This window comes from Schistocerca americana, chromosome 4 (assembly GCF_021461395.2).
Source record: "Schistocerca americana isolate TAMUIC-IGC-003095 chromosome 4, iqSchAmer2.1, whole genome shotgun sequence".
Lineage (NCBI taxonomy): Eukaryota > Metazoa > Arthropoda > Insecta > Orthoptera > Acrididae > Schistocerca > Schistocerca americana.
Window position 1 is genome coordinate 303,676,520 of NC_060122.1, and position 26,206 is coordinate 303,702,725.

At 37.5% G+C, this 26,206-nt stretch overlaps 1 protein-coding gene across 3 annotated transcripts in view; it reads left to right on the plus strand.

Annotated features, from left to right (window-relative positions):
• Positions 1-23,470, plus strand: part of LOC124613044 — a 52,997-nt gene extending 29,527 nt beyond the window's left edge. For all 3 annotated transcript variants that reach the window (XM_047141616.1, XM_047141617.1, XM_047141615.1), the window contains exons 2-4: positions 11,066-11,371; positions 14,740-15,096; positions 23,287-23,470. In XM_047141616.1, the coding sequence (XP_046997572.1) occupies positions 11,066-11,371; positions 14,740-15,096; positions 23,287-23,319 (696 nt within the window). In that variant the 3' untranslated portion in view covers positions 23,320-23,470. The remainder of the gene's footprint in view (positions 1-11,065; positions 11,372-14,739; positions 15,097-23,286) is intronic.
• The last annotated feature ends 2,736 nt before the right edge of the window (positions 23,471-26,206 follow it).

Consider the following 26,206-nt stretch of genomic DNA (forward strand, 5'->3'; position numbering starts at 1 on the left):
GTTTGCAGATGATGCTGTCATTTAGATAAGATATCTGTATGGTGCAAAAAGTGGCAATTGACCCTGAATAAAGAAAAGTATGAAGTTATTCACATGAGTACTAAAAGAAATGAGCTAAATTTCAATTATGTGATAAGTCACACAAATCTGAGGGCTGTAAATTCAACTAAATACTTAGGGATTACAATTACAAATAACCTAAATTGGAATGATCACATAGATAATATTGTGAGTAGAGCAAACCAAAGACTGCGATTCATTGGCAGAAGACTTAGAAGGTGCAACAGGTAAAGAGACTGCTTACACTACGCTTGTCTGCCCTATTCTGGAGTATTGCTGTGCGGTGTGGGATCCGCATCAGGTGGGACTGACGGATGACATCAAAAAAGTACAAAGAAGGGCAGCTCGTTTTGTATTATCACGAAATAGGGGAGATAGGGTCGCAGGCACATGATACGTGAACTGCAGTGGCAATCATTAAAACAAAGGCGTTTTTCGTTGTGATGGGATCTTCTCATGAAATTTCAATCATCAGTTTTCTCCTCCGATTGCAAAAACATTCTGTTGGCACACACCTACATAGGGACAAATGATCATCATGATAAAATAAGAGAAATCAGGGCCTGCACAGAAAAATTTAAGTGCTCGTTTTTCCCACGTGCCGTTCGAGAGTGGAACGGTAGAGAGACAGCATGAAGGTTGTTCATTGAACCCTCTGCCAGGCACTTTATTGTGAATAGCAGAGTAATCACTTAGATGTAGATAACCACGGAGCTGTGACACATGAGGTGCCATCCGGAATGCTGTTCGACTCTGCGACAAACCACGGACCAGTCATATCAGGCCAGTAGTGGCCCTGGGAAACAGTTTGCCTGTCATCCACACAGAGCAGTGGGTTATGGCAATTGCGTCACCTGCCCACCACCTGCTGGACAGAGCTGTTTCACCAAAACACTCACAGCCATAGCTAGCTATGGCCACCATAGCCAGAGTCATCGCTGATAGAGGCAGCTGCATCACACACCACTGCTCACCCAAAGCCACAGTTTGTTAGCATTGCTCGATGACACACACTGGAAGCTGCTGGATGCGTCAGCATTGCTGCCATTGCCTGTATTGAACCACAGTAGGAAGTCATAATAAAGATATTTTTGAACTTCTGGTTGTTTATCTGGTGCCACATATATCTCTGCACCTCTCTGCCTCCAATCCTTTTCAGACAGGGCTACAGCTTTTCCCTGATTAAATTTCCTCATAGATAAGTGCATCATCTGCTAAAGAAGTGGTCGTAACACCATGACTGCAACAATTCAATTTATTCTGAGAGTTCTTGACAAAATTGATGAAGGCATGCAAGTAGCTGGAGTTTTCCTAGACCTATCAAAGGCTTTTGATAGGGTTGATCAAGGTACTTCTGTCAAAACTGGCCATAGATGGCATAAGTGGAAAACTATTGCACCTCATCACATCATATTTAAAAAACAGAAGACAGTGTACCTCAGTCTCACACAATAATGGAGAAACATTAAAAAGGTATACATCAAGGGTCGGGAATATTAAATTTGGTGTGCCTCAGGGATCAATAAGTGTTCCCTTCCTTTTTATATGTTACGTCAATGACTTTCCAGAGATAGTAAAAAGTGATACCTTCATTACAATGTATGCAGATGACACTTCAGGCCTTTGTTGGGGAAATGATATTCTTAATCTCGGCAAAGAGGTAAAAAAATTTATAGATATTGCAAAGGAAAAGTTTGAAAATGACAATCTAAATGTCAACTTACAAAAAACAAATTTAATCCCCTTCAATGTTGGTGATTTGCAAATTTTATTGATTCTCAAGATAGTAATATTGCAGGGAAAATCTGCGGTGAGTGTAAATTTCTAGGTATATGCATAGATAGCAAACTACTATGGATACAACAAACTGACAATGTATGTGCAAGGCTATCATCTAACCTATATGTTTTAAGAAGGATAGCTCCATATGTCAATATGCAAACAATGGTTTAATACATCCATTTCTAGCATATGGTTGTGCTTTGTGGGGGCGGGGCTTCCAAAACTCATGTAAACCGAGTATTTAAACTCCAGAAAAGAGCCTTGAGAATATTAGGCAAAAAAGATGCTAGAACATCATGTAAGGGATTGTTTATAGAATTTAAAATTCTGACTATCTATTCGACGTATATGTTTGAAACAGTAGTATTAACAGTAGAAGATAAGAAATATACCTGTCGTAATGCAGAAATTCATGATCACAATACTAGACAAGCACAAAATTACCATATGATACACAGAAGACTGAAAAAAAAACTGCAAGCAGTCCATATATTAATGGAGCAAAATACTTCAATGCACTGCCAAATGAACTGGAGAGACATTCAAAAAACATCTAAAATCATGGCTCATTGAGCAGTGCTTCTATAGCCTACTGTAGAAACTAAAATATAAAGTATTATTATGTCAAATAATTTGGACTACATTCTTAAGTTGCTATTATAAAGTAAAATTAGATTGTATACTGTCGTATTGTACTACCAATTGCTATGCAAGTAATTACATGTTTCACGCAAATAAATAACAAAGAAAATGAGACTGAGATTATGTCACAATATCGCTTCGGTGTTCTTCACCTTTTTCCTTGTTAATCTTAAATAACTGTAGTGGTTGCTAGTTATGAATATATGCTGTTATGATGTAATCATCAGATCTACCATTAACAGAAAAGTTCTGGCTGCGTGCGCACATACATCGGGGGGGGGGGGGGGGGGGGGGGAGTAGTCGCACATACACTTCGTGATCAGTAGGGCCAAGATTTTTGTGATAGGGTATATATTTTTCAGTAAGATCAACATCTTACTTAAATACATATAAACTCTTGTTATGAAAAAACTAAACGAATTACAGCAAGTTGTTGAGTCATATATTTGCATATTGCCATATATCTCGCATAGGGTACATTGTAGTAAGCAGCCTGAGTGGGCATGTTTGTTATATTTTCAGTCTTTCAAAAAGTAAAGAGCTTTTCTCATACAATTTCTGTTTTCTGTCTTACATTTCTCCAAATTGCACCTCTCATTTTGTTTCCTGGAGAATGGCAAATATCTACCTTGCTCCCCTATTTCATTTGAATCAACAGCGAGAACTTCACTCCTACACAACAGAGAGTTTATGTAGCCTATTGTTACTCTGTGAGCAGGTGGTTACTTAAGCAGAACTGGACCCTGGACTGCATACGAGTGTCTCATTGTGTTACCCAATGTTGTTGAAGTTGGAATTGTGTGCAGTGTAGTTTAGAAAAAAAATACCTAAAGTGAAGCAAAATATTCAAGTAAAATTACAACAGTTTGTCTCAAAATGGTGAGAGAATATTTTCAACTGATAGTAAAATACTGTACTGTGAACTTTACGATGTAGGAGTAGGGGAATCTCGGCCAGTGAAGAACTTTGTGCAGCTTTCCTATGTGCCGACTTTCTATTAAGTAAACTGAAGCATCCTAAATTCTTAGAAAAATACAGTCAAATATCTTCACGACTGGGGACTGATGACCTCAGATGTTAAGTCTCATAGTGCTCAGAGCCACCTCTTCATGATTCTTCCACATTAAGAATGGACTACATCAATCAGTCTGTGAAAAAACAATGCAACAAATTAGACAATGGTTTGCAAATAAAAAAATGTGGGTATCAACTGATGAAACCACAGACTCCATGGGAAGGTATATTTCAAGTGTCATTGTGAGAACTTTGGAAGATGATCCAAGAAAAAAGTTTGTAAGAAACTGTGAACATTTAGAAAAAGTAAATTTTTGCTCCATTAGTAAACTGTTTGACAGATATAAGTGTACCACATGGTCCACAGCAAGACAATGTACTACTCTTTGTAACGGATGCTGCGCCTTATGTTGTGTATTATACAGTAAAATGGTGCATGTAACTTTTTTTTAGCTCCCACTTTACATGGAGCTGCAGAATGGTTCGTAGTAAGTTCAGTGATATTGACAGATTTAGTGGGTGTGTCAAAAAGATATTTTTGAAAGCTCCATCATGCGTTGCAGCATTTAAATTGTTAGTTTCAGGCGTTTCTTACCACCATCTCCCATATTAACAAGGTGGAGGTCCTGGACTGATGTCTGCAACTATTATTACCCAATTTTTAATGCCATGAAAATCATCATTGATTTGTTTGATAGCAGTGGAGACTCTTCAGTTGAACTAGCCCAAGAACCATTTTCTAATGCTGAAGTTTCAGGCAAACTTTTGTACATAAAATCAAATTTTCCATTTATTACTGCTGGCTTAACTGATTTGGAGCAGTAAGATGAGCCTCTAGTAGAGCAAATGAAAAAAATTGAGAGTAAATTAGAAACTGTTCATCTTAAAGTGAGAAAAGAACATGGGAAAGATGTTAAAAGAAAAGAAGGTTATCAACCACTGTGTTCCATTTCGATGATTTTGTTGGGGAAGAACTCTGTCTTAGTCATATAGATTTAGTGTTAAATTATATTGTCCATTTCGAATACACTCTTCTTGTGTCACCTGTTATAGAATATGTTTTTGAAAGTGCAAGGCTTTGTTGGGAGACAATAGGAAATGATTTTTACTTGAAAATTTTCACAAGGTATTCATTGTATATCATAACTCAGAGCTCAAAAATTGAAATAAAAATGAGGATGTAAGAAAACACATCATAGACTAATTATGTTCTGATAATATTTATAAAAAGCTTACAACAATGTCAAATTCCATAGTTTAGCTAGCTTCTCATAAACATTTCATTCTTAAATAAGTAGTTCATTATCATAAACTGACATACTAATTTACTTTACTACAGAAATTTTACCTCATTTTAATGTTGTTAGGTCATATATTTGTGTCAATTTTTGGTCATAACATTTTTTGTGCATATTATGGCGATTTTTTTGTTATAAAAATCATAGCCCTAATGATCAGCCATGTATGTATTACAGATTGGTCATCACAGATATTACAGCTTGGTCATCAGGAGGAGCATTTGCAGTTGATAACCAAAAATGTACACTGGACAGCAGATCAATTGAGGGAAGGAAATATCCTATTTAAAAATAAGTCTTGATTTAGCTTCCCAAGTAACAGCAGCTATTCTTTGATGTGATTAGAAATAGGAACCTGTTACTATCCATCGAGTATCTGTGAAAGAGAGGCATTCACACAAAGCATAATTTTGTATAGTTTGTCATATCTTTAGGTAGGCTCACAAACTTTTATATCTTTCCACATGGAACTGTTGGTGTATAGGACTACATTGATGTCATCCATGGTACTTAGGTACATCTTATAGTAAAACAATAGATGACAATCTTATGCCACAAGACAGCAACAATTGACCACATGGGTTTGTCTGACGGATGAATACTTTAAACAACCAAGAAAGAGGTGAATAAAGGGATCAACTCAGTCTCAGGGCTGGAATCCTGTAGAGCATGTTTGTTTATTTGGTTCATGAAATCATCTTTTAGTATATTGTTTGTTCATATGATATATGACAAGGAGTAAATATAATTACTTTATGATTACAGTAGTCATTGTGACTGCATGATGTAATAACGTAAATCAACATACTACATTGCTTCCACATGTGACTGCAGTAATTATTAAGTGAGACAATGGGATCAACATTATCAAAGTAATATATAAAGTGACATAATACATAATTAACAATATTTTGCAAATGAAGTTTACTTATGATATTGTTCCAGAAATTCAGGTACAGAGTAGAAACAGTGGTCAAGCAAGAACTGTTTCAACTTTACGTTAAATGTATTTCATGTCAGCATGTTTTTAAGTAAGAAGACAGGTGGTATGTATAATATAATTCCTGTATGGTGCAGTAATCTTTTGTATAAGTTCTTACTTGCTGTGTTTGTGTGTAGGTAAGCTTCTGCTTAGTTTCATATGTGTGTAACTCAAGGATATTTGAAGATTTTTCTTTTCTTAAGCTGCTTCCTTTTCTAAAAACTACTATTTCGTATATATACAAACAAGGCAGGGGCAGTATTCTAAGACTTTGGAAATAGGGTCTAAGGAATCCTTGCATTTAGCTTTCTTTATCACTCAGACATTCTTTTTCTGTATTTTAAATTTTTTTATGAATTGAGCACTTCCCTCCAAAAATTATTCTATACATCAGGAGTGACTGTATACTACCATGAACAGTTTGTATTTACAGTGAGACTTCTAACATTACATGTTAAGTGTATTCAATTTTTTTATTTAGATTGTTAAAGTGTGTCTCCCATTTCAAATCCTCTTTAATATGTATGCCTAAAAATTTTGTAGGCCTCACATTTAAGACATTTTTTCCTTCAATGGTGAAGACAGGATTTGCAGGATGGTGGTTTTATGTGATGTGAATGTTAAATATCACAGTTTTTCAGAATGTATGATGAGCCTATTGGTCCTGAACCACTGCAATAAACTATCCACAACCAATTTTGCAGTCTCCTGCAGATTTTCCTCATTGTGTGATTTAATTAGAATACCAGTGTCATCTACAAAGAGTACTGTGGTTCTATCATGTATTTTATCAGCCAGGTTATTTACATACAGCAGACATAGGACAGGTCCCAGAACTGGCCCTATTGGACCCCATACTTGATTTTTTGCTTATTACTGGGACATTCCCAGGTGGCATGTTGTTGCTTGGACTCTTCCTCCACAATATTCTTACCCAATGGCAATAGCCCTGCGCCTGCTATACGGACGTTTGAGTCACAGCTCCCGTACAAGATAAGTAATTTAAGTAGTAATAACTGTTTCTAACACTTTAAACTAATTTATTACATTAATTATAGTGCTCTTCAAGCGTACCATTAAAAGTTTTTGTCTTACTCGCGCATTTTCACAGTAATCACGTAAAGTTTGTTTTGTTTACATATCACGGCCAGGCCAAACTTTTGAGCTTTCAGATTAAACTTCATACCGCAATTTTAAGTGCATTTACTGATAGTTTAGTGTGCTGAATACGTTTGCTGCCCCTTTATATCTGTAGACTATCGTCATCTCTTAAGTAATTTCCAGTAATAAACTTCTGAACCATTGTTTACATTGTCGCGAGTAGGCCTAATTTTTCATACACGTATTTTCATTGTTTTCCAGTAACTTAATTGTCTTTCTGTCACTAAAATCGATTTGTACCATGAGTGTAAAGTGCCGTAGAATCGTTAGCTCCGGGGTCTGGTGTGATGGATGTAGTAACTTTTTTCGTTGGGGCGATTGTAGTGGCGTGGGAATTGGGAAAATGCGCGAGACTCATCAGTGGTTCTGTAGGCTATGCAGTAGAGATAGAAAGATTGTGGAACAGGAGGGGGAAATCACTGCCCTTCAGTCTGAGTTAGATGAGGCTAGGCGAGAACTGGGCAGGTTAAAGGGGGAGAAGGGTAAACAGGGGTGGGAAGTGGCAACAGGCATGGGGAACAGGCCAAGAAATTCTTCTGACAGCTTTGTTATTAATGTACAAAATAGGTTTGACCTGTTGCCTCAGTCAGAAACTGATGAGCCTCTCACAGAAGTAGATGTAGACAGGGCTCAACAAGCTTTCAGCAGCAAATTGAATAAGAAGGTAGGGAAGTCTGCAAAGAGAAAGAAAGTCTTGTTGCTAGGTAGTTCGCATGCTAGGGGTGTGCGCCAACTTCTGCAGGATGAATTAGGGTCAGAATACCAGGTCACAAGTTTTTTCAAACCTAGTGCTGGACTGGGGCAGGTTACAGAGGATTTAGGTTCACTATGTAGAGGCTTTACTAAGGAAGATACCATGGTTATTGTGGGTGGGCCAGGCAACAGTATTGACAGAGATCCGGGGTACAGCATAGAGTGTGACCTGGCAAAGATTGCATCAGCATCGAGTCATACCAGTGTTGGGTTTGTGTCGGTTCTGGAGCGCCACAACCAGCCTCATTAGAGCTCTTCTGTCAGGAGAGTTAATTTGGAGTTGGAACGGCTACTTGGATCTGGTGCGGGGTCACACATTGGTGTGGTTCCTGTTGATTCACTCTGTAGGTGGAACTATACTAGACATGGCCCACACCTCAACAAGAAAGGGAAGGGTAAACTGGCTGGGCTGATAGCAGGAAATTTAAAGGGGGGGAGGAACTACATCTCATGGTGGAAACTCTTTTTTAGTGTAAGATCAGTGTCCAGTGGGAAACTCAGCCAGGCAAGTACTAAAGATGTTAAAAAAGTTCAAGATACTCACAAAAGTAAAGTGAAAAATAATGTTAGTATACTTCATCAAAATATTGGGGGATTGAGGAATAAAATTGATGAGCTTCTGCTTTGTTTAGAAGATATAGAAACTGAGAATGTAATAGATGTACTATGCCTGTCTGAGCATCACATTGTCACTGATATACAAAAGGTTAGCTGCACATGTAAGTAGAGATAATATGATAAGAGGAGGACTTGCCATATATGTCAAAAGCTTCCACAGTGTAAAAAATTTAGATACTAAAAATTTTTGTGTAGAGCAACATATGGAAGCATGTGCCACTGAACTAAAACTAAATGATGGCACTTTCATAATTGTAACAGTGTATAGGTCCCCCTCAGGGAATTTCCAGCTATTTCTAGAAAACTTGGATGCTTTGTTGTGCTATCTGTCAGACAGGGGGAAGCAAATTATCATTTGTGGGGATTTCAATGTTGATTCCCTGAAAGAGTGTAATAGGAAGAATGACCTTGTAGTATTACTCAGTTCTTTCAATTTGAGTTCCGTCATTGATTTTCCTACTCGGACAACAAAGAACAGCAGGACATTGATAGATAACTTTTTTATAGACCAAGATAAGTTTAATGACATAAATGCTTATCCTGTTGAGAATGGTCTTTCAGATCATGGTGCACAGCTAGTTACAGTACATGACATAGCTCCATGCAGTATATCAAATCAGAATTTCAAAGTAGTGCGCTCAATTAACAATATAAATATTGCAAACTTTAGGGAAAGCCTAAAGCAGCTAGACTGGGATGAAGTGTATATGGAACCCGATGCAAACTTGAAATATAACTTATTTCACGATACATTTTTAAGGGTATTTGAAAATTGTTTTCCCAAGAAAATAGTTAAACATAATTCCAAGAAAACACATAAAAAACCTTGGCTAACTAAAGGAATAAGAATATCTTGCAACCGTAAAAGAGAACTGTATCTAACAGCAAGAGGGAGTACTGACCCCGAAATTGTTCAGTATTATAAAAACTATTGTGCGGTACTATGAAAAGTTATTAAAAAGTCCAGAAGCATGTGTATCATGTCTGAGATCAGTAACTCTGATAATAAAATTAAAGCAATTTGGAATATTATTGAAAGAGAAACAGGGCAACCAAGAGCACAGGAAGACTTTAGTGCCATAAAACTGAATGACAAGTGTCCTAACAAACAATCAGAAATTGAAAATATTTTCAATAATCATTTTTTAAATGTTGTGGAGAAAATAGGATCTAGATCTTCACTAGAAGAGGCAAGGCTTTTAATAGAAGAGGCCATACCTGTGCATTTTGAAACAACTGTATTTCCACCAACCTCTCCCTCTGAAATCAGTAAAATAATAAACTCACTATCAAGTACGGGGTCCCACAGGGTTCGGTCTTAGGTCCTTTACTGTTCTTGATATACATTAATGACTTACCATTCCACATTGATGAAGATGCAAAGTTAGTTCTTTTTGCTGATGATACAAGTATAGTAATAACAATCAAAAACCAAGAACTAAGTGATGTAATTGTAAATGATGTTTTTCACAAAATTATTAAGTGGTTCTCAGCAAACGGACTCTCTTTAAATTTTGATAAAACACAGTATATAAAGTTCCATACAGTAAATGGCACAACTCCAGTAACAAATATAGACTTTGAACAGAAGTCTGTAGCTAAGGTAGAATTTTCAAAATTTTTAGGTGTGTCCATTGATGAGAGGTTAAACTGGAAGCAACACATTGATGGTCTGCTGAAACATCTTAGCTCAGCTAAGTATGCTATTAGGGTTATTGCAAATTTTGGTGATAAGAATCTCAGTAAGTTAGCATACTATGCCTACTTTCATTCATTGCTTTCGTATGGCATCATATTCTGGGGTAATTCATCGTTGAGTAGAAAAGTATTCATTGCTCAAAAACGTGTAATCAGAATAATTGCTGGAGCCCACCCACGGTCATCCTGCAGACATCTATTTAACAATCTAGGGATCCTCACAGTATATATATTCACTTCTGAAATTTGTTGTTAATAATCCAACCCAATTCAAAAGTAATAGCAGTGTCCATAGCTATAACACCAGGAGAAAGGATGATCTTCACTATGCAGGGTTAAATCTGACTTTGGCACAGAAAGGGGTAATTTATGCTGCCACTAAAGTCTTTGGTCACCTACCAAACAGCATCAAAAGCCTGACAGATAGTCAACCAACATTTAAAAATAAATTAAAAGAATTTCTAGATGACAACTCCTTCTACTCATTGGCTGAATTTTTAGATATAAATTAAGGGAGGGGGAAAAACCTAACTTAAACATTAGTGTCATGCAATATTTTGTGTAATGTAATATATTGTACAGACATCTTTTATTAACCTGACACATTCCACATCATTACGAAGTGTCGTACTCATGATCTATGGAACAAGTATTAATCTAATCTAATCTAATCTAGCTGTGGAAGGCAACTTATATTCAGCTCTCATTGATACCATCATTAAAAGCTTGTGTTATGCTGCTCCAGGCAGCAAAAAATGCCTCTTGATCTAACACAACCATTTTGTTACTACAGATTTATTGTAAGTGGTTTGAACGTTTTTGGCCTCATTGCGATGTTGTGTGTTCTATCACTTGCTGAGTTACCTGACAGTTAAGAGTCATAAAAGCTGAGAATTTCAGAGACCAAAGACATAAATAATGTGTAACTACCTTATGAGGTTCATTTGTGAGAAAGTGCTTTTTATGACTATTATTGTTACATATTATTAACCTCTTATAAATATAATTCATTCACATTTTTGGAGGATTTATGGACAAATGTATTCATTCTTTGCAGATGTCAGCTGATGTCTGTGCAGTACTAGGCCCAGAAGTTTCTGAATGTTTAACAGCTGTAGTAGAGAAACATGGCTCTGATGGATCAGGATGCACAGTACTGGACTGTCTGGCTGCACGAGACTTGCTGTCAGGAGATCGTGCTGTTTGCCTTGTGTGCTTGATGCATACCCCAGTGCACCACCGTAATGTGTTGGCACGTCTTGGTGTCCCCAAACCAGAAACACATGCAGCTTTATATTTCGTTGATGCCCTTTCACAGCTGGGCAGCATTTCAGGTTGCTCTCCTGATGACCTTTTCTCACAGGTATCAAATACATCATACTGTTCCTATATGTTCATTTTACTAGGGATACAATGTTTTCTGTCATTATTTATCATCATCATCATCATCATCATCATTGAAGATGTGTCAAAAGTACATTTCAGACTAGGTACTTCATAGACAATTAAGAAGAATGGAGGATGAGAGAAATACAACAACACACAGAATTTTTGAGGAAATAGTAGAAATTTTTGGATGCAAAGTGCTAAATTCTTTGTAAATCTGACTTGATTTTGTAATTACTGAAATAACATTAATACCCTCTCAACCCATGGAACTGTCATTTTGTTTCATTGTGCCTCCTTCTTCCCTTCTAGGCCTTTTACATTCTAGAGTGCATGGGAGTAATGATACTGTTCTACAAAAAAAAAAAACTTTTTTCTATTTCTGATAAAAAATATTGTGATCCTAGTTGTATTTTGAGAGCTGAATTGAAAACTGTTTTTGGTTTTCTTCTGTCAGGGATAGTTTATGAGTAATCGCAATTTTATTTCTCTTTTCAGTTTCTGATATAGTGCAGCAAACGTGAGGTGAAATTCGACAAACAAATGCACATCTTTATGATGTTATACGTTCATCACATTAATGAAGGGTGGGATCTAACATATAACACAGTAACCTTTGTGTATACACTTTGAATCATTTATTTGACATGAGAAATTACAGAAAATTGACAAACAATGAGGCACTGCCTTGTAATGCACATCACTTTTTTCTCTTGTATTGTGAATCTTTCTTCTCTCGAATGATATTCCAGCAATAATCTGCTAACATAGAAGGTACCCACTTCCCTTCATAGCGCCTTTCTATGGTAGAAATGTCGTTATGGAATCTTTCCCTTTGTTCATCCGATACGTCACTACAACTCTCTGTGAAGTAGTCCAGATGAGAGTCCATCATATGTACCTTCAAAGACATATTGCACCCCAAATCCTGATTTGCTTTGATCATATCCTTCACCATTGCTTTGTAGTTAGTAGCTCTTCTTCTTCTGAGGAAGTTTTCCGACACCATCTTGAAACAGTCCCACACGGTTTTTTCTTTATCACAGTTAAACATGCTTCAAAATATGCATCTTTCTGCAGCTCCCTGATTTGTGGGCCCACAAATACATCTTCCTTTATTTTTGCAGCTGAAAGATGGGGGAATTTGGTAGCTAGATATGCAAACCCACAGCCTGTTGGATCCATGGCCTTCACGAATTTTTTCATCGGGCAAAGTTTGATGTGAAGCAGTGGAAGTAGTATATATTCAGGAGCTACCAGACTTTCACGTTGTACATTCTTTTCGTCAACTTTCCATCTTTGCCTAGGCCATTTCCTTTTCACGTAGTGAGAATTTCGGTCTCGATTATCCCACTCACAAAGAAAACAGGCATACTTTGTGTAGCCTTGTTGCATTCCCAGTACCATAGCAATTACCTTGAAATCTGCACATATTTTCCATTTGTGTTCATTGTATTTTAATGAATTTAGCATCCTTTGTACGAATTTGTAATTCTCTTTTGTCAAACTAGCGTAAGCTACTGGAACAGAGGGTATTTTATTTCCGTTATGGAGCAAAACACCCTTCAGACTTGTTTTCGATGCATCTATGAAAAGTCTCCACGCCTGTGAAATATAAGTGAAGTTCAGCACTTCCATCAGGCCAGCAACGTCATTGCAAAATGTCAGTGCTTCGTCAGTTGAAAAATAAGAAATAAAGGCATGTTCTCTGTGCCTGAACACACTGATTTTAGTACTTTGGTGCAGTAGATTATACTCTTGTAGTCTCGAACCAAGCAGCTGCGTCTTTTGTTTACTTATTCCTAGATCACGTACTAAATCATTTAAATCTGCCTGTGTTAACAAATGTGGCGATGACTCACTTGTGCAGTGATATAAAGAATCATCATCTGTGATTTCTTCAGTACTGAATCATCATCTGTGATTTCTTCAGTACTACTTATTTCACTGTCACTCGGAATTTGACCTCGAGCTCTTGAAGGAACTGGAAGGTTGTTGGAATGCTGCACTGGTTTTCTCGCTGAAGGCAGATCTGGGTAAACAATGTGCCTCTTCGACTTTTTGTTTGTAAAACCCTGAATTTTTGTTAGACCGAAATAACAATCAGTAACATGGTCCTTAGGCTCCCTCCACACCATGGGAACAGCAAACAATGCCGCATTCTCTTTACCTTTGCACCACTGAATTAGTTTGCAGTAACATGTAGCACAACAGAAATGTGGTGCCCATTCTTTATCTTGGTCTCCTACCTCTACTGCAAAGTAATGTTTGTATGCTTTCTTTATGACTGAAGAAATTTTCTTCCTATTTCTGGCAAAAGTGAACTTCCCACAGATGTAGCAGAAGTTGTCCGGCTTATATCGACATCGACGACGACGTGGCATTCCTGCAAATTTAAAAATACCACTTTGGTAATACACTTGTATTAAATTAATAGTAGGGAACTAGAGGAACGCTGATGTGTAAAAACAAGCAGTCGTTTTACCTTCAGCACCAGGCTCAATCAGTTTACACACAGGAACTAAAAAATTCAACCGTGCTTGGAAATATGTCAGCCAAAACACCCACTCCTTAAGACTGACACAAATTGCGGCTGACACCACTGTTGTAAACTCGATGCACCTGCCCCTAGGAGGCGTGAAGCTTTACTGCCGAGGCAGCGACCGGCTGTCGTCATTCGAGTTAATGAGATGTTTCAGGTTGTCTTAATGACATAGGTGTGGCGGGGGCAACCTAATGATGTCAGATTCTTCCCACCTGCTGTTGCACAAGAAATTATCATGTTCTATCACTACTGGATGCGGCATCATACCCGTATTTCTCCATAACGTCTCTGTGTTTGCCATGAATTGTGAATATACATGTATATACATATTACATAAAAAGTATCCCTGACAACGATATTTTGTTTACATATTTGAATTTCCCATGGTAAAATGGTCTAGAAGCACATACTTTAATATCAGAAATAGAACCCATGTCAAATAGTGTTATTCTTCACCAGAAGAAGAAAAATCTAATAACAGTAACACAGAGACAGTTAATAATTTTTTTTGTATTGAACAGTGGGTAGCAGACAAATGCACTTCAGTATTGCATTGGCATCCTGAAAATTCTCATTATTTACTTGGAGCATTTTAACTACAGGAATTGTGGTACAGCATAGGACATATAAGCATTAAGTCAAGAAATTACAGAATAAAGAAACTGGACCCGTAAATGAGTTTCATTCAAATTGATTTTGCTTTTTAAGATCACTGGTACTCTGTTTACATTGGTATTGATATTGGTAACATATCATAATTTTTTTTAGTTAGTTCTGAAGTCATGTATTTTTCTTCACAGGTAATTAAGGTCATTTCAGCGGCACAAGTTTCTGGTATATCTCACTTGAGCCTAATATTGGATGATGTAAGTGTGCTGCTTGATGTCGGCTGGGATTTGCAGCAAGTAATAAGTTTCTTGAGCCGTCTTCGTACTCTAAAATTGGCATCCATGGCAGTTCTCACACATGCTGCAGGTGCAGACACACTGTCATCTCTTCTAGCAGCTGCCCTGATTCATTCATCAGATACAGCAGTTTCAGTATTGCCTCTAAGTACTGGTGTGAGTGCTGATGTTTCAGGAACATTAATTATACGACATCTACAACGACCAAATGATACCCCACAGACATTCCATTTCAGACTTATGGACAGGCAGGTATGATATTACATTGTTGAAGTTTTATGAAACTCACTTATGACTTTAATTCCAGCGTTTAACAGATTTCATTTTTGGAGGTTTTTGTGATTGTTTAGGCATCTTCAGTCTGCAAAATATGTTGTACTCTGTTTACTTAACACAACGATGTTAATGTACAGCTTGTCCACACTAACATGATGATTTTACTGATGCTGCCAAAAGCAGAGAAAATTGTCACTGTTTGAAAGATATTCATATGTCTCAGAGTGCTACCAACATTACACTTCCCCTAGACACAAAGTAGTACTGTAGGTATTGTTATGGGTAATGTTGCCAGTCCTGTGGGAAACAGCTGACACTGCCTTCTCCTCACCACTTCTCTCCCCTCAGTCATCCTAATGTGGGGGTAATGCATTCCACCTACTGTTCTCAATAGCCGCCACATGAATTGTCAACTTATCGTGGACAAGCTGTACATCGTTGTGCCACAACGAAAGGTACGTGTCGTTTAAGGAGAGTCTGCCATGGTTAGAATTACAGAGCCACAGTGTGTGAGTGTGTGTGTGTGTGTGTGGGGGGGGGGGGGGGGGGGGGGTTTGAGCGTCACTTTCTGAACAGCCAATTTTTATGTGTTGGAATGTGATCACTGTTTATGAATGTGGTATCTTATATTGTGGAACTAAAACCTACACTGAAACTAAGGGAAAAAAATTACATACCCTGATTTATTTACAATGTCCAAGTTTATTTTCATGGGACTTTTAACTCAGTATCTCACAGAGCAAAAAAGAGAAATAATTAAAAGTGTGTGGTATCCACATGAGTCCTAAAAGGAGTTCGTTAAACTTTGGTTACATGAAAAATCAGTCAAATCTGAAGGCCTTAAATTCAACTAAATGCCTAGGAACTACAATTATGAACAACTTAAATTGGAAATAATACATAGAAAATGTTGTGGGAAGGTTGTAATCTCCCCCCTCCTTTCTACTTCCATCTATTGTCCATATTAAGCAATGAGGGGAGCAAAGATGACAATAAACTTTCTAGTTTACTTAGCTTGTCATGTTGAGGTGACTCCATTTGTTCTTGTTTCGGGGTCTGATTCTTGAAGCTAAAAAATCTCACGTAAGGTCCTCATAGTTGGTTTGAACTAAATAAATCAGAAGATTGTTGTCGCAGCATTTTTTTTTTTTTTTTTCATGTAAATATATTATTTCACATATTAGTATATCATACAGTATTTTGATTTTTCACATTAACGAAGCTAAAATTACATTGTTCGCACAAAAATACGTCCAATCGCATCAGAGGCATGCTTACGACTCTCTCACTCTGCGGAAATAAGAATATTCCAAAGGGTTTACAAACTGTTTTAACAAATAAATTTCTACTAAGTTCTCTAAAACTATTAATTTTGATTATTATTTCATAAATGAATCCAGAAATAAATATAGTAAACAGTACAGGATTGTTTAATTAATAATAGAAATTTTAAGTGTGCCAGTAATTCATAATTCTAAATGTTACTAAAAAAATAATTTTAACTGCACATTTAGAACTAGTACTTATCGATTATAACATCGGGACTAAAATATTTTATAAAGTAATTCCTTTTCATAAATTTTAGCTTGAAATATAACATACTGTGTATAAAATTATATGAAAGTTTTCAGAAAAGGAACTGAATAATATTGACTTGCCCAAAATTCAAAAAATAATACTGTTATTGACAACTACTGTTGAGGAAAAGTAACGCTAAAGGAAAATGTCCCATTATAAGGTGAACGAAAGACTGCATTTTATTGGCAGAATGCTTGGAAGATGCAACATATCTACTACTAAGGGGACTGCCTACACTATGCTTGGCCGTCCTCTTTCGAAGTACTGCTGTGCGGTATGGGATCCTTATCTGATATAGTTAAAGGAGTACTTTGAGAAGGGCAGCATATTTTGTATTATTGAGAAAAGGGGAGAGAGTTTCATGGACGTGATACAGGATTTGATGTGGACATCATTTACACGTAGGCAATTCTGATTACAGCGTGATCTTCTCACTAAATTTAAATCACCAACTTTTTACTCCAAATGCAGAAATATTTTCATGATGCTAGCTGATATAGGGAAAAATGATCATCGTAATAAAATAAAGGAAATGAGACCTCGTACGGAAAGATAAAGGTGTTTGTTTGTTCCACACTTTGTTCGAGAGTGGAATAATAGAGAATTATTGTGAAAGTGGTTCGATGAACCCTCTGCCAGGTACTTAAGTTTGATTTACAGAGGATCTGTGTAGATGTATGCATACTGTACCAGAGATGCAAGTTGATCACTGAACACAATCATCTTTTTTACCTTTAATTTTGATATGTGCACATACAATACTAATGGCAAGGAAAGAGATGAAGAGAGAGGAAATAGGTAAACATATTGCATATAATAACAGAAAGGAAATTTGGAAAAGGCAGAATGTATCCCTTTTATTGACTGATAGGTAACAAAGAACACCGAGGAAAAGAGGAAGATAGATAAATGTGCATTAAGATCAGGCAGATGGCTTGAAACTTCATGACAAAATAAAATTGTGTCCCAGGACATAAATGTGCAAGTTTGATTGGCACATAATTTTAACCTGCAGGATGTTTCATTGTAACATTAAGGGTGTTGCAAAGTGACAATGAAGTAACCTTAGCTGAGGGGTGTGACTGATGGACTCTAAACTCACACATTGCAATAACAACTGTTTGTTTATTAACCTTGAACTAAACTCAGTACAGCTTCAGAGGACAGCATTCCACACTTTACTACAACTGCATAAAAAGCCCTACTTGATGCTGTGTAATGGGTGCCCACTATGGCAAGGATCATGATCATTGGAAGTGGTAATGAGCCAGGAGGTACCATGGATGATCAGTGACACTGCACCATGAGACTTTGAGCTTGTGGGCCATCAAGACACAAGTCCAGGTGCGGGAGCAGCTGATGATCCTACAAAGATGTGAGGTGATGCTGTCTGTCGTGCAGAAGCAGCGGCAGGCATTGTTGCCCGAAGTGTAGACTCACAGGAGTTGACGGTTGGTCTGGAGTGGAACTGGCTGTCAAGGGGCTCAATGGTGACCTAAGTACCCATTGTGGAGGAATACAGGAGCAGTGTCACATGTACACATGACTGTGTGGATGCACATGCCTATGACTGCAGCTGCGATTACCATGATCTGCACACCATACATTCGTGCAGCTGGCATCCCCAGATGCTGGGGCAGCAGCAGGAGGCTTGGTAATAAACAGCCTATGAAATCTTATGTTAACAAAAACAGCCACCCAGGGTAAAGTAGGAACCGTGTCTGGCTCAGGGACTACATCCATCAATGTGGTGGTCAAATACTTAGGGGCCTGGCCTTGGACTTCATACACTCTGACCCTAATTGGAGTGATCTACGTGAAACAAATATCATAGTTATTAATGTTCTGTTGCATAGAGTGCTCACCAACAGGATGGGTGTGGCTGATTATTTGTGTATGTGCACTGACTGGTACTCTGATTTAAAACTTGTGTATATCGTGATCATGCCTCCTGAAATACCACTCCCTGCCTCCCCCCCCCCCCCCCCCTATACCCCTATGCAAACAATGGCAAAATTTACATAAAAATGTGAAAAACAATTGAATTGATTGCTGTCCTGAATGTTTTAAACATTATGAATGACAACACATCAAACTTTTGTAATATTTTACAACAGTTATTATTTTCTTCTATGAACCAGTTTTTTACTGTTATACCATCATCATATAGAAAGATAAATATCTGTGTGTGTGAAATTTTTGTAGGATCAAAGATTTTGAACTAGTACATGTGCAGGGTATCACAGTTTGTTTCCAAAGATGGCAGTTGTTAATGTTTGATTTAGGACTAAGGCAAGAGGAATTATTACATTGAAAATTGCATGAAAAACTATTGAATGTAGATAAAATAGATTACACATTAAATAATGAAATATGTAACAAAATGCACCTTACTAACTATATCCTGACTCACAACTCCTTTGAAGGGAAGGTATACAAACAGATCCACAGCAAAGCCATGGGCCATCTAGAGGAAACCTTCCTAGCTTCCCGAAGCTCCCAACTGCTAGTTTAGTTCAGGTACATCGATGATGTCATCATGACCTGGGCTCACGGCCAAGACGCCCTATCCTCATTACTTCACAACATCAGTACCTTCCCTCCCATTCACTTCAACTGGTCATCCTCAATCAAATGTGCCATGTTCCTTTGCATTGACATCAACCTTGACCTCAACCTCTCTCATGGCTCTGTGCACACCTCTGTCCACATTAAACCCTCTAACTACCAACAGCACCTGCATTTCGACAACTGCCATTCCTTTCACACCAAAAAATCCTTCCCATACAGCCTAGCCACCCATAGATGATGCATGTACAGTAATGAGAACTTCCTTGCCCACAAAGGCCTTCACATACAGACATTACCCCCCAAATCTAGTCCACAAAAAGATTTCCCATGCTATATCCCACACACCCCCAGTTGACCCACTACCTCAAGAATAAGGTACGAAGGTGTGCATCCCTTGTCAGCCAGTATTACCCTGGACTAGAATAACTGAACTATATTCTTCATCCTAGCTTTGATTATTTCTCATCATGCCTTGAAATGGTGGACATTCTATCCAAGATCCTTCCCCCTCTCCCACAAAGGCAGTCACCCACCCAACCTACACCATCTCTATACCACTCCCACTCCCAGGTCTTTGCCACAGGGATCATATCCTTGTGAGAGACCAAGGTACAAGACTTGCCCAATCCAGGCAGCCAGCACTTGCTGCTCCAGTCCTACTCCACCAGAGGCTGGGACATCTCTGAAAGCAGCCAGCTATGTCATTTACCAACACTGCCACAAACAGTGAAGTTTTTTGCATCGGCATGACTACTCAACCAGATGTCCACTGGACAAATGTGCACTGCCAAATTGTTGTCAAGGACTAAGTTGACTACCTGGTGGCACGGCATGCACCTGGGCATAACATACTCAGTTTCAGTAGTGGCTTCACAACCCTGGCCATCTGGATCTTCCCTCCACCACCAGTTTCTCTGAACTACACAAATGGGAGCTATCCTTGCAACACATCCTTTGCTCCCGTAATCATTCTGACCTCAGTCTCTGGTAAACCATACCCTCCAACCAACAGGTTCCCCTTCCTCCATCCTCTCACCCCTCCCAGTTCACATCCGCACATCAACTCCAGCATGTGTCGCATCGCACTGGCTCCGGAAACCGTGCATCACGTGCTTGGCCCACGTACCTGCCACTCATCCCTCCCACATTCCTAGCCAACAAACTGCCTTTCACCTTCAGAGCTGCTAGCTGCCCATCCTGAATCCCTCTCGCTCTACTCACCCCACCTGACTTAACACCAACTATCAGCAAAATGCAGCACTGACACTGCTCACTCAGCCAACATAGTATAGGTGTGTGTGTGTGTGTGTGTGTGTGTGTGTGTGTGTGTTTTTCATGCTTGCTGACATGTTGCATATAACATTTATCATGAATATGGTCCTTCTATATCTACATGCTGCAAACCACTGTGGAGTGCATGACAGAGGGTACATCCCAAATTTCCAGTGAGAGGCAGTACTGTTGTAAGAAATATAAAGTAACCCAAGAATTCGCATTTTATTCAAAAGCCTACAAAAGAATCTGTAGTAGAGTAGTCAAAGAGGCAAAAATTATGTAGAATGACAATTTGCTCATCTAACAAAGTGAGATCCACACGGAGAGTTATAAAGAAAGAAACTTGTGGTTCAGCGCCAAAGAAAAAGAATGTATCATAACACTAGAAGGCTCAAAAGCCACAGACCCAAATTCAGTTGTGGGAAAATTCAGTGAATACTTCACTTCACTAGTTGAAGACCTCATTCAAGTACACTGTCAAGGACCAGTCCCAAGTTTCTCCAGCAAGTCAGTGATCTCGACTGCTTCTATGTATGTTTATGGAACATAACCCCAATGAAATTATAAGTAAAATTAAATCATTAAGCAATAAAATGTCAAGTGGTCTTGATGAAGTACCTAATTTCATATTAAAAGCATGTGCTCACCACGTAGCAAACCCCATGGAAAAAATTTTCAACCTCTCTTTAAAAAATGGTGTATTTCCAGATATTTTTAAAATAGCAAAAGCTTCACTACTGCTGAAAAAGGTTCTTCTGAAAAAAATATGAAACTACCAATCCGTGTCACAGTTAAGTTCCTTCTCCAAAATTCTAGAAAAACTCTCAGACTCAGTAAGTGGATTTGAAATGCACTTACTGATTATCGATGGTATGAACTTAGTAGATACACAAGTTTAGGCAACACAGCACTCCTGTATTAACCTACAGACGTGTAGGAAGGTTATTTCGTTTTGCTGAGTACTAGGATACCTGACAATTTAGGGAAGTGACACTACAGATGAATGTATGTGACATGGAGTCACCACTAGGTTATGTATTATCTGGAGTGAGAGTACCAAGCAACATTATAACAAAGTGTATTTCATTCATGCCAGCTGATCTGCCATGAATTTAGGTGACAAGATGAAAGTAGTATGTGCTGTCACATTTTTCATAATGTGTGACCCATGTTAGATTATAACCCTCTGTACCTTTGCACTGTATCATAGTACCTATCTCAAAACTGTATGAAATTTTAGACATAAGTTAAGTCTGTCAGTGGCACAAACATCAGTGTCTAAACACTTGTGAATGAGACAGGAACCAAAATAAAAAGTAGTACAACAAAAGCAGAAATGTTGAATTCTGTCTGCAGATGTTTCTTCATTAAGAAAAATTAAGCAATATTGCCATCATTTAATAGCTGTACTATTAGTGTGGATGAGTGGCATAGTAAAGATGATTAAATAGTTAAAATTTAATAAGGTTCCCTGGCCTTATTGAGTCACTCCCAGATTCTATATAGAATTTGCAAGTAAGTTAGCTTCACTCTCGATTATATCATCATAATTTACTACACATCCCTTCTGCAGATGTATGCTTCCCACTTTTGAAAAGAACAAATGTCACACTCATCATCATCAACAACAACAACAACAACAACAACAAAAAAAAAAGAAACAGAATTGATCCGCAGAACTAATGTTCTATATCATTTCCATTTTTAGCAGAAACCGTCAACATATCCAGAGTTCAAACATTGTGATCTGCCTGGAGCAAAATAGTCTTATCATGAAAATAAGTGAGGATTCTAAAAGTATCAGTAATGAAACTCTATTCATGAGTTCTCAGGCAAAAGGTCTTATAAAGTAGAAAACACAATGTGTGTGTGTGTGTGTGTGTGTGTGTGTGTGTGTGTGTGTGTGTGTTTTCTGCTTTAAAAATGGCCTTTTGTCTGAAAGTTCAAATGTATAACAGTTCTTGTGTTGTACCTGTCGGTGACTAAACATCTCCTCTACATGGTCTGTAGCAATCTACCACTTTCACAATATTGCCATTATTCCAGCCTGGCTTTGTGAAACCTTAGACTGCAGGGTTAATGAGTCTCAATGAAAATCACTGTGAACAAAATACTTATACAAGCCATTCTTGAATACTGCTTAGATATAGGGGACATATCAGTTAAGATTATAAAAGGAGAAGTGCATACAGAGAAGGGCAGTAAAAATGGTAACAAAAGCTTAACTTACTTTCAGGAGACAACATTCTTAGTGCTGTTGCAAGACACTATCCTGGCCTTCACACCTATTAGTTCTTTCTTAATGAAATGATACCTTTAAATATCTCTGAAGGACTTGTGCAGTTGTTTCTCCTCATTTTCCAACTCCAGTGTCATTGAATTTTATGGATATTTGACCACATTCCCAGGTTGGGATGAAACTAGTTCTCTCATGGTAACTACGTGGAAGGTGACTGCTTACACATACTAATGTCACCAAGTTATCTCCTTGGCACATTGATGTTGGGTATAAGTCCATGGTGTATATACATTCTCCTCTGATCATTAAAGTTTTTATATAACTTTTTATTTTCTGTAAATTTACAAATATCTGTCTAAAGTAAAGAACATTTCCTTTCCTTTTTGTTGTCCACTTACATGTGGCAAAAGCACTGAGACAAGGAAAGACTAACAAAGACCTTACCATTAACTAACGCTTCTTTTTTAAATATAATGTTAAACCGTATTCTCTTTCTTTTGCAGGTGAAAGTGTTTGCTCCAGGCAGCATTCGTTGAGCTTCTATAAGATGATGATAAAGAAGGTGTAACAGTTGTAAAGAATGATTACAAAAATAAGATAGATCTGCAGTCTATGTGACCTTGCACAATAGAGCAGTGACTGTTTTCATAGACAAATTAAAACTTAAGTTTTCTTTTCTTTTCTCTTTTCTCTTTCATCTTCTTTTCTCTTTTCTCTTCTTTTCTTTTCAGAAGAAAAAGTTTGAGGGCACTGCATCGTTTGTTCATTACAGAAGATCAGTGTAGCATAAATAATATCAAACAATAGATACAAACTTAATAAATCAGCTACATAAAAGTATGTTGTGAAAGTAGTATTCCAACAGCTATCTGAAAGTAGTAACGTTTTTAACATTATGATGATTACCATGTTGTTTGTGCTATGCTGATGGTTGAATAATATTAATATGATTCTTCTCCAGGCTGCACTGTGTTGTCAACAAATCTCAGAAAAATCATCATAATAAAGGCAAAGTACAGTAAACTGTGCATACATTGCTGCTGTGTTTACACTCAATTTTCGTAGTACTGTATAATTCAGATGTAAATATGTTGCAATCATCTGAAGGGTAGTTTATTAGTCCAACTCACATAGGTATTGTAAGGGACTTCCAGAGTTATACAGAATTATCAAAACATGATATCCAGAGCTTTCATATAGCTTCAAAAAATTAAAATACTATTCCTGTTGATGTTTATGATGTCACGCTTAACTGCATAATTAAGAACCCACCACAACAACTGCTTCCTGTACTTCCAATAGCCAATTTTTTTTTCTGTTTAAAAATTGTGTGTTTACTTGTCTTGCTTTTTACACACTTTCGTACATCATTCAGTCTCATTGATTTATCTGTATTTGTCTCAAGGCTCGAGCAATGGATATTAAACCCTAATCAATCCAGCTTCCTTCCAGGCTCCAAAGCAATAAATAATGTAAGTAGTTGTCTGGCCTATCCAGCTCCCCCCAGAGTCATCTGTTCTCAGTATTACTCCTCAAGAATATATTCCAACAACAGTAGGAATGTAACTAGTGATGTGATGTATTAAACAGCATTCTAGTAAAAATCAGCTAGCACACTGCTTAACACTCATAAAGTTATATATAATGGGATTAAGTTAGATGTTGGGTTTCTTGGCTTGCAAGAAGCTTTGTTGTGGTTAAAAATTATTATTTAATATTAAAAAAAGGTTAAGAGTTACAGAGTACAACACTGACTGAAGATTCTGTAATGAGTAGAGTCTCTCATATACTAGTAATCAATTTAAACCCATATTTTCATGTAAACATATAGTCAAACTTTAATCAAAAAAGTTAAATGGGACCATTTTTTTTTTTTAAAAGTACCCATACATAATTGCTGAAGATAAGCCAAGGACAGTGACAATAGTGGATGTGTTTCAAGCAACCACTATAGTGGTCATGAGGGCATCCTACCAGAGAGAGCATATAAATTATTTGTGCCAAGAAAGTTTTCAAATGTAAAGTAACAGCATAAATATATAAAACTACATGCACACATTGATAAATAGGAGATGTCAGCCTGCTCCAAAAATAAGAATTACGTGTCAAGAAAGGCACTAACACCACAGAAAGCAGTGAACCAGCTCTTAACACATTGGAGCCTAACGGGTCGGCAATCCAGTGAATACCCGGATCCTGAGAAAATTTACTAATTCACTTACCTCTTTAGGCAGTATATCAGCTTAATCTTCCATCCTTCCTCTTTATGAATATGTACACGTTTAGCACAAATAAATTATACAGGGGTTTGTAGGTATGATCTAAAGATACTGTTTTTCAAAATTTTCTTAAGTCAGGTCATAGAGAATGGTAGGCTATTGATTTAAAATCACTTGTCAGCAGGAAATACTAAATGTGTCATTTATAGGTAAAGTGTATTACTGTGAAATGTTTTCTCTCTCATTTTTACAAAATAGAGGACTTCATTAAGATATGAAATCTTTCAAAACACTGGGGAACACAAAGGCCTGTGTTACATGGCCTACAGTAGTATCTAGTCTCTTTCCTCGATACCTTTGCTACAGCTTTCCCTTGTTCTCAACAGACCTTGCATCTTCTAGCCGAGTTTGTTTTCTTTTCTGTTGGTGGCAGTTTCTCAGGAAAATGACGTGCTGTGAATCTGTTTGTACTTGCAACTCCAGATGCAGAATGAGTGTCTTTATTTAGTTCTACCCCCCCTTTTTGAACCAATTGATTTACAGATACAGATAAAATCTGCTAATGCACAATTTTTTGATATTGTTAATAATGTTGACATTCAAAACTGCCCTCAAAAATATGGAAGAAAATCTTTTTCCACGATTTTACAGTCTTTTGTTGGAAGGACAGTAACTCGTCAGCTAGCCTCCTCTGTCAACACCTGTTTTAGACAAGTAGTAGTCCAATATGTCTGGCTTTACTACCTCAGCATATCCACTCCTGGATTTTACACTGACATGCGAAGTAGTCATCTTATGCTGTGTTGATGACATGTGTACATCACGTTTGTCTTTCCATTTCAAGTAGAAAAGGTGTCCTTTGCAATGAAATGTCATTTCTCCTTTCTTCAGTTTTTGATTTATTAGGTCTCAGGGCAAACGTATCTTGTTCTTCATCACAGTTCTTCAAGGACTGCAGAACTTGTATAAAATCTGTCCATGTATACCACATGTCCTTTTCCCAAGTAAGAGGAGCATAGCCTCAGCAGTAGGGATTTGACAGAATTGTCAAAATTTCCTTTTTGTCCAGTATAAACTTCAGTATAGCACATGTAACCTGTTTGAGCATCACTTACAACATACAGTTTTATCCCGTATTTCTCTGGTTTGTCTTTCATCTAAACACGGAATCCAATTCTTCCTCAAAAAGAACATATTGCTACAT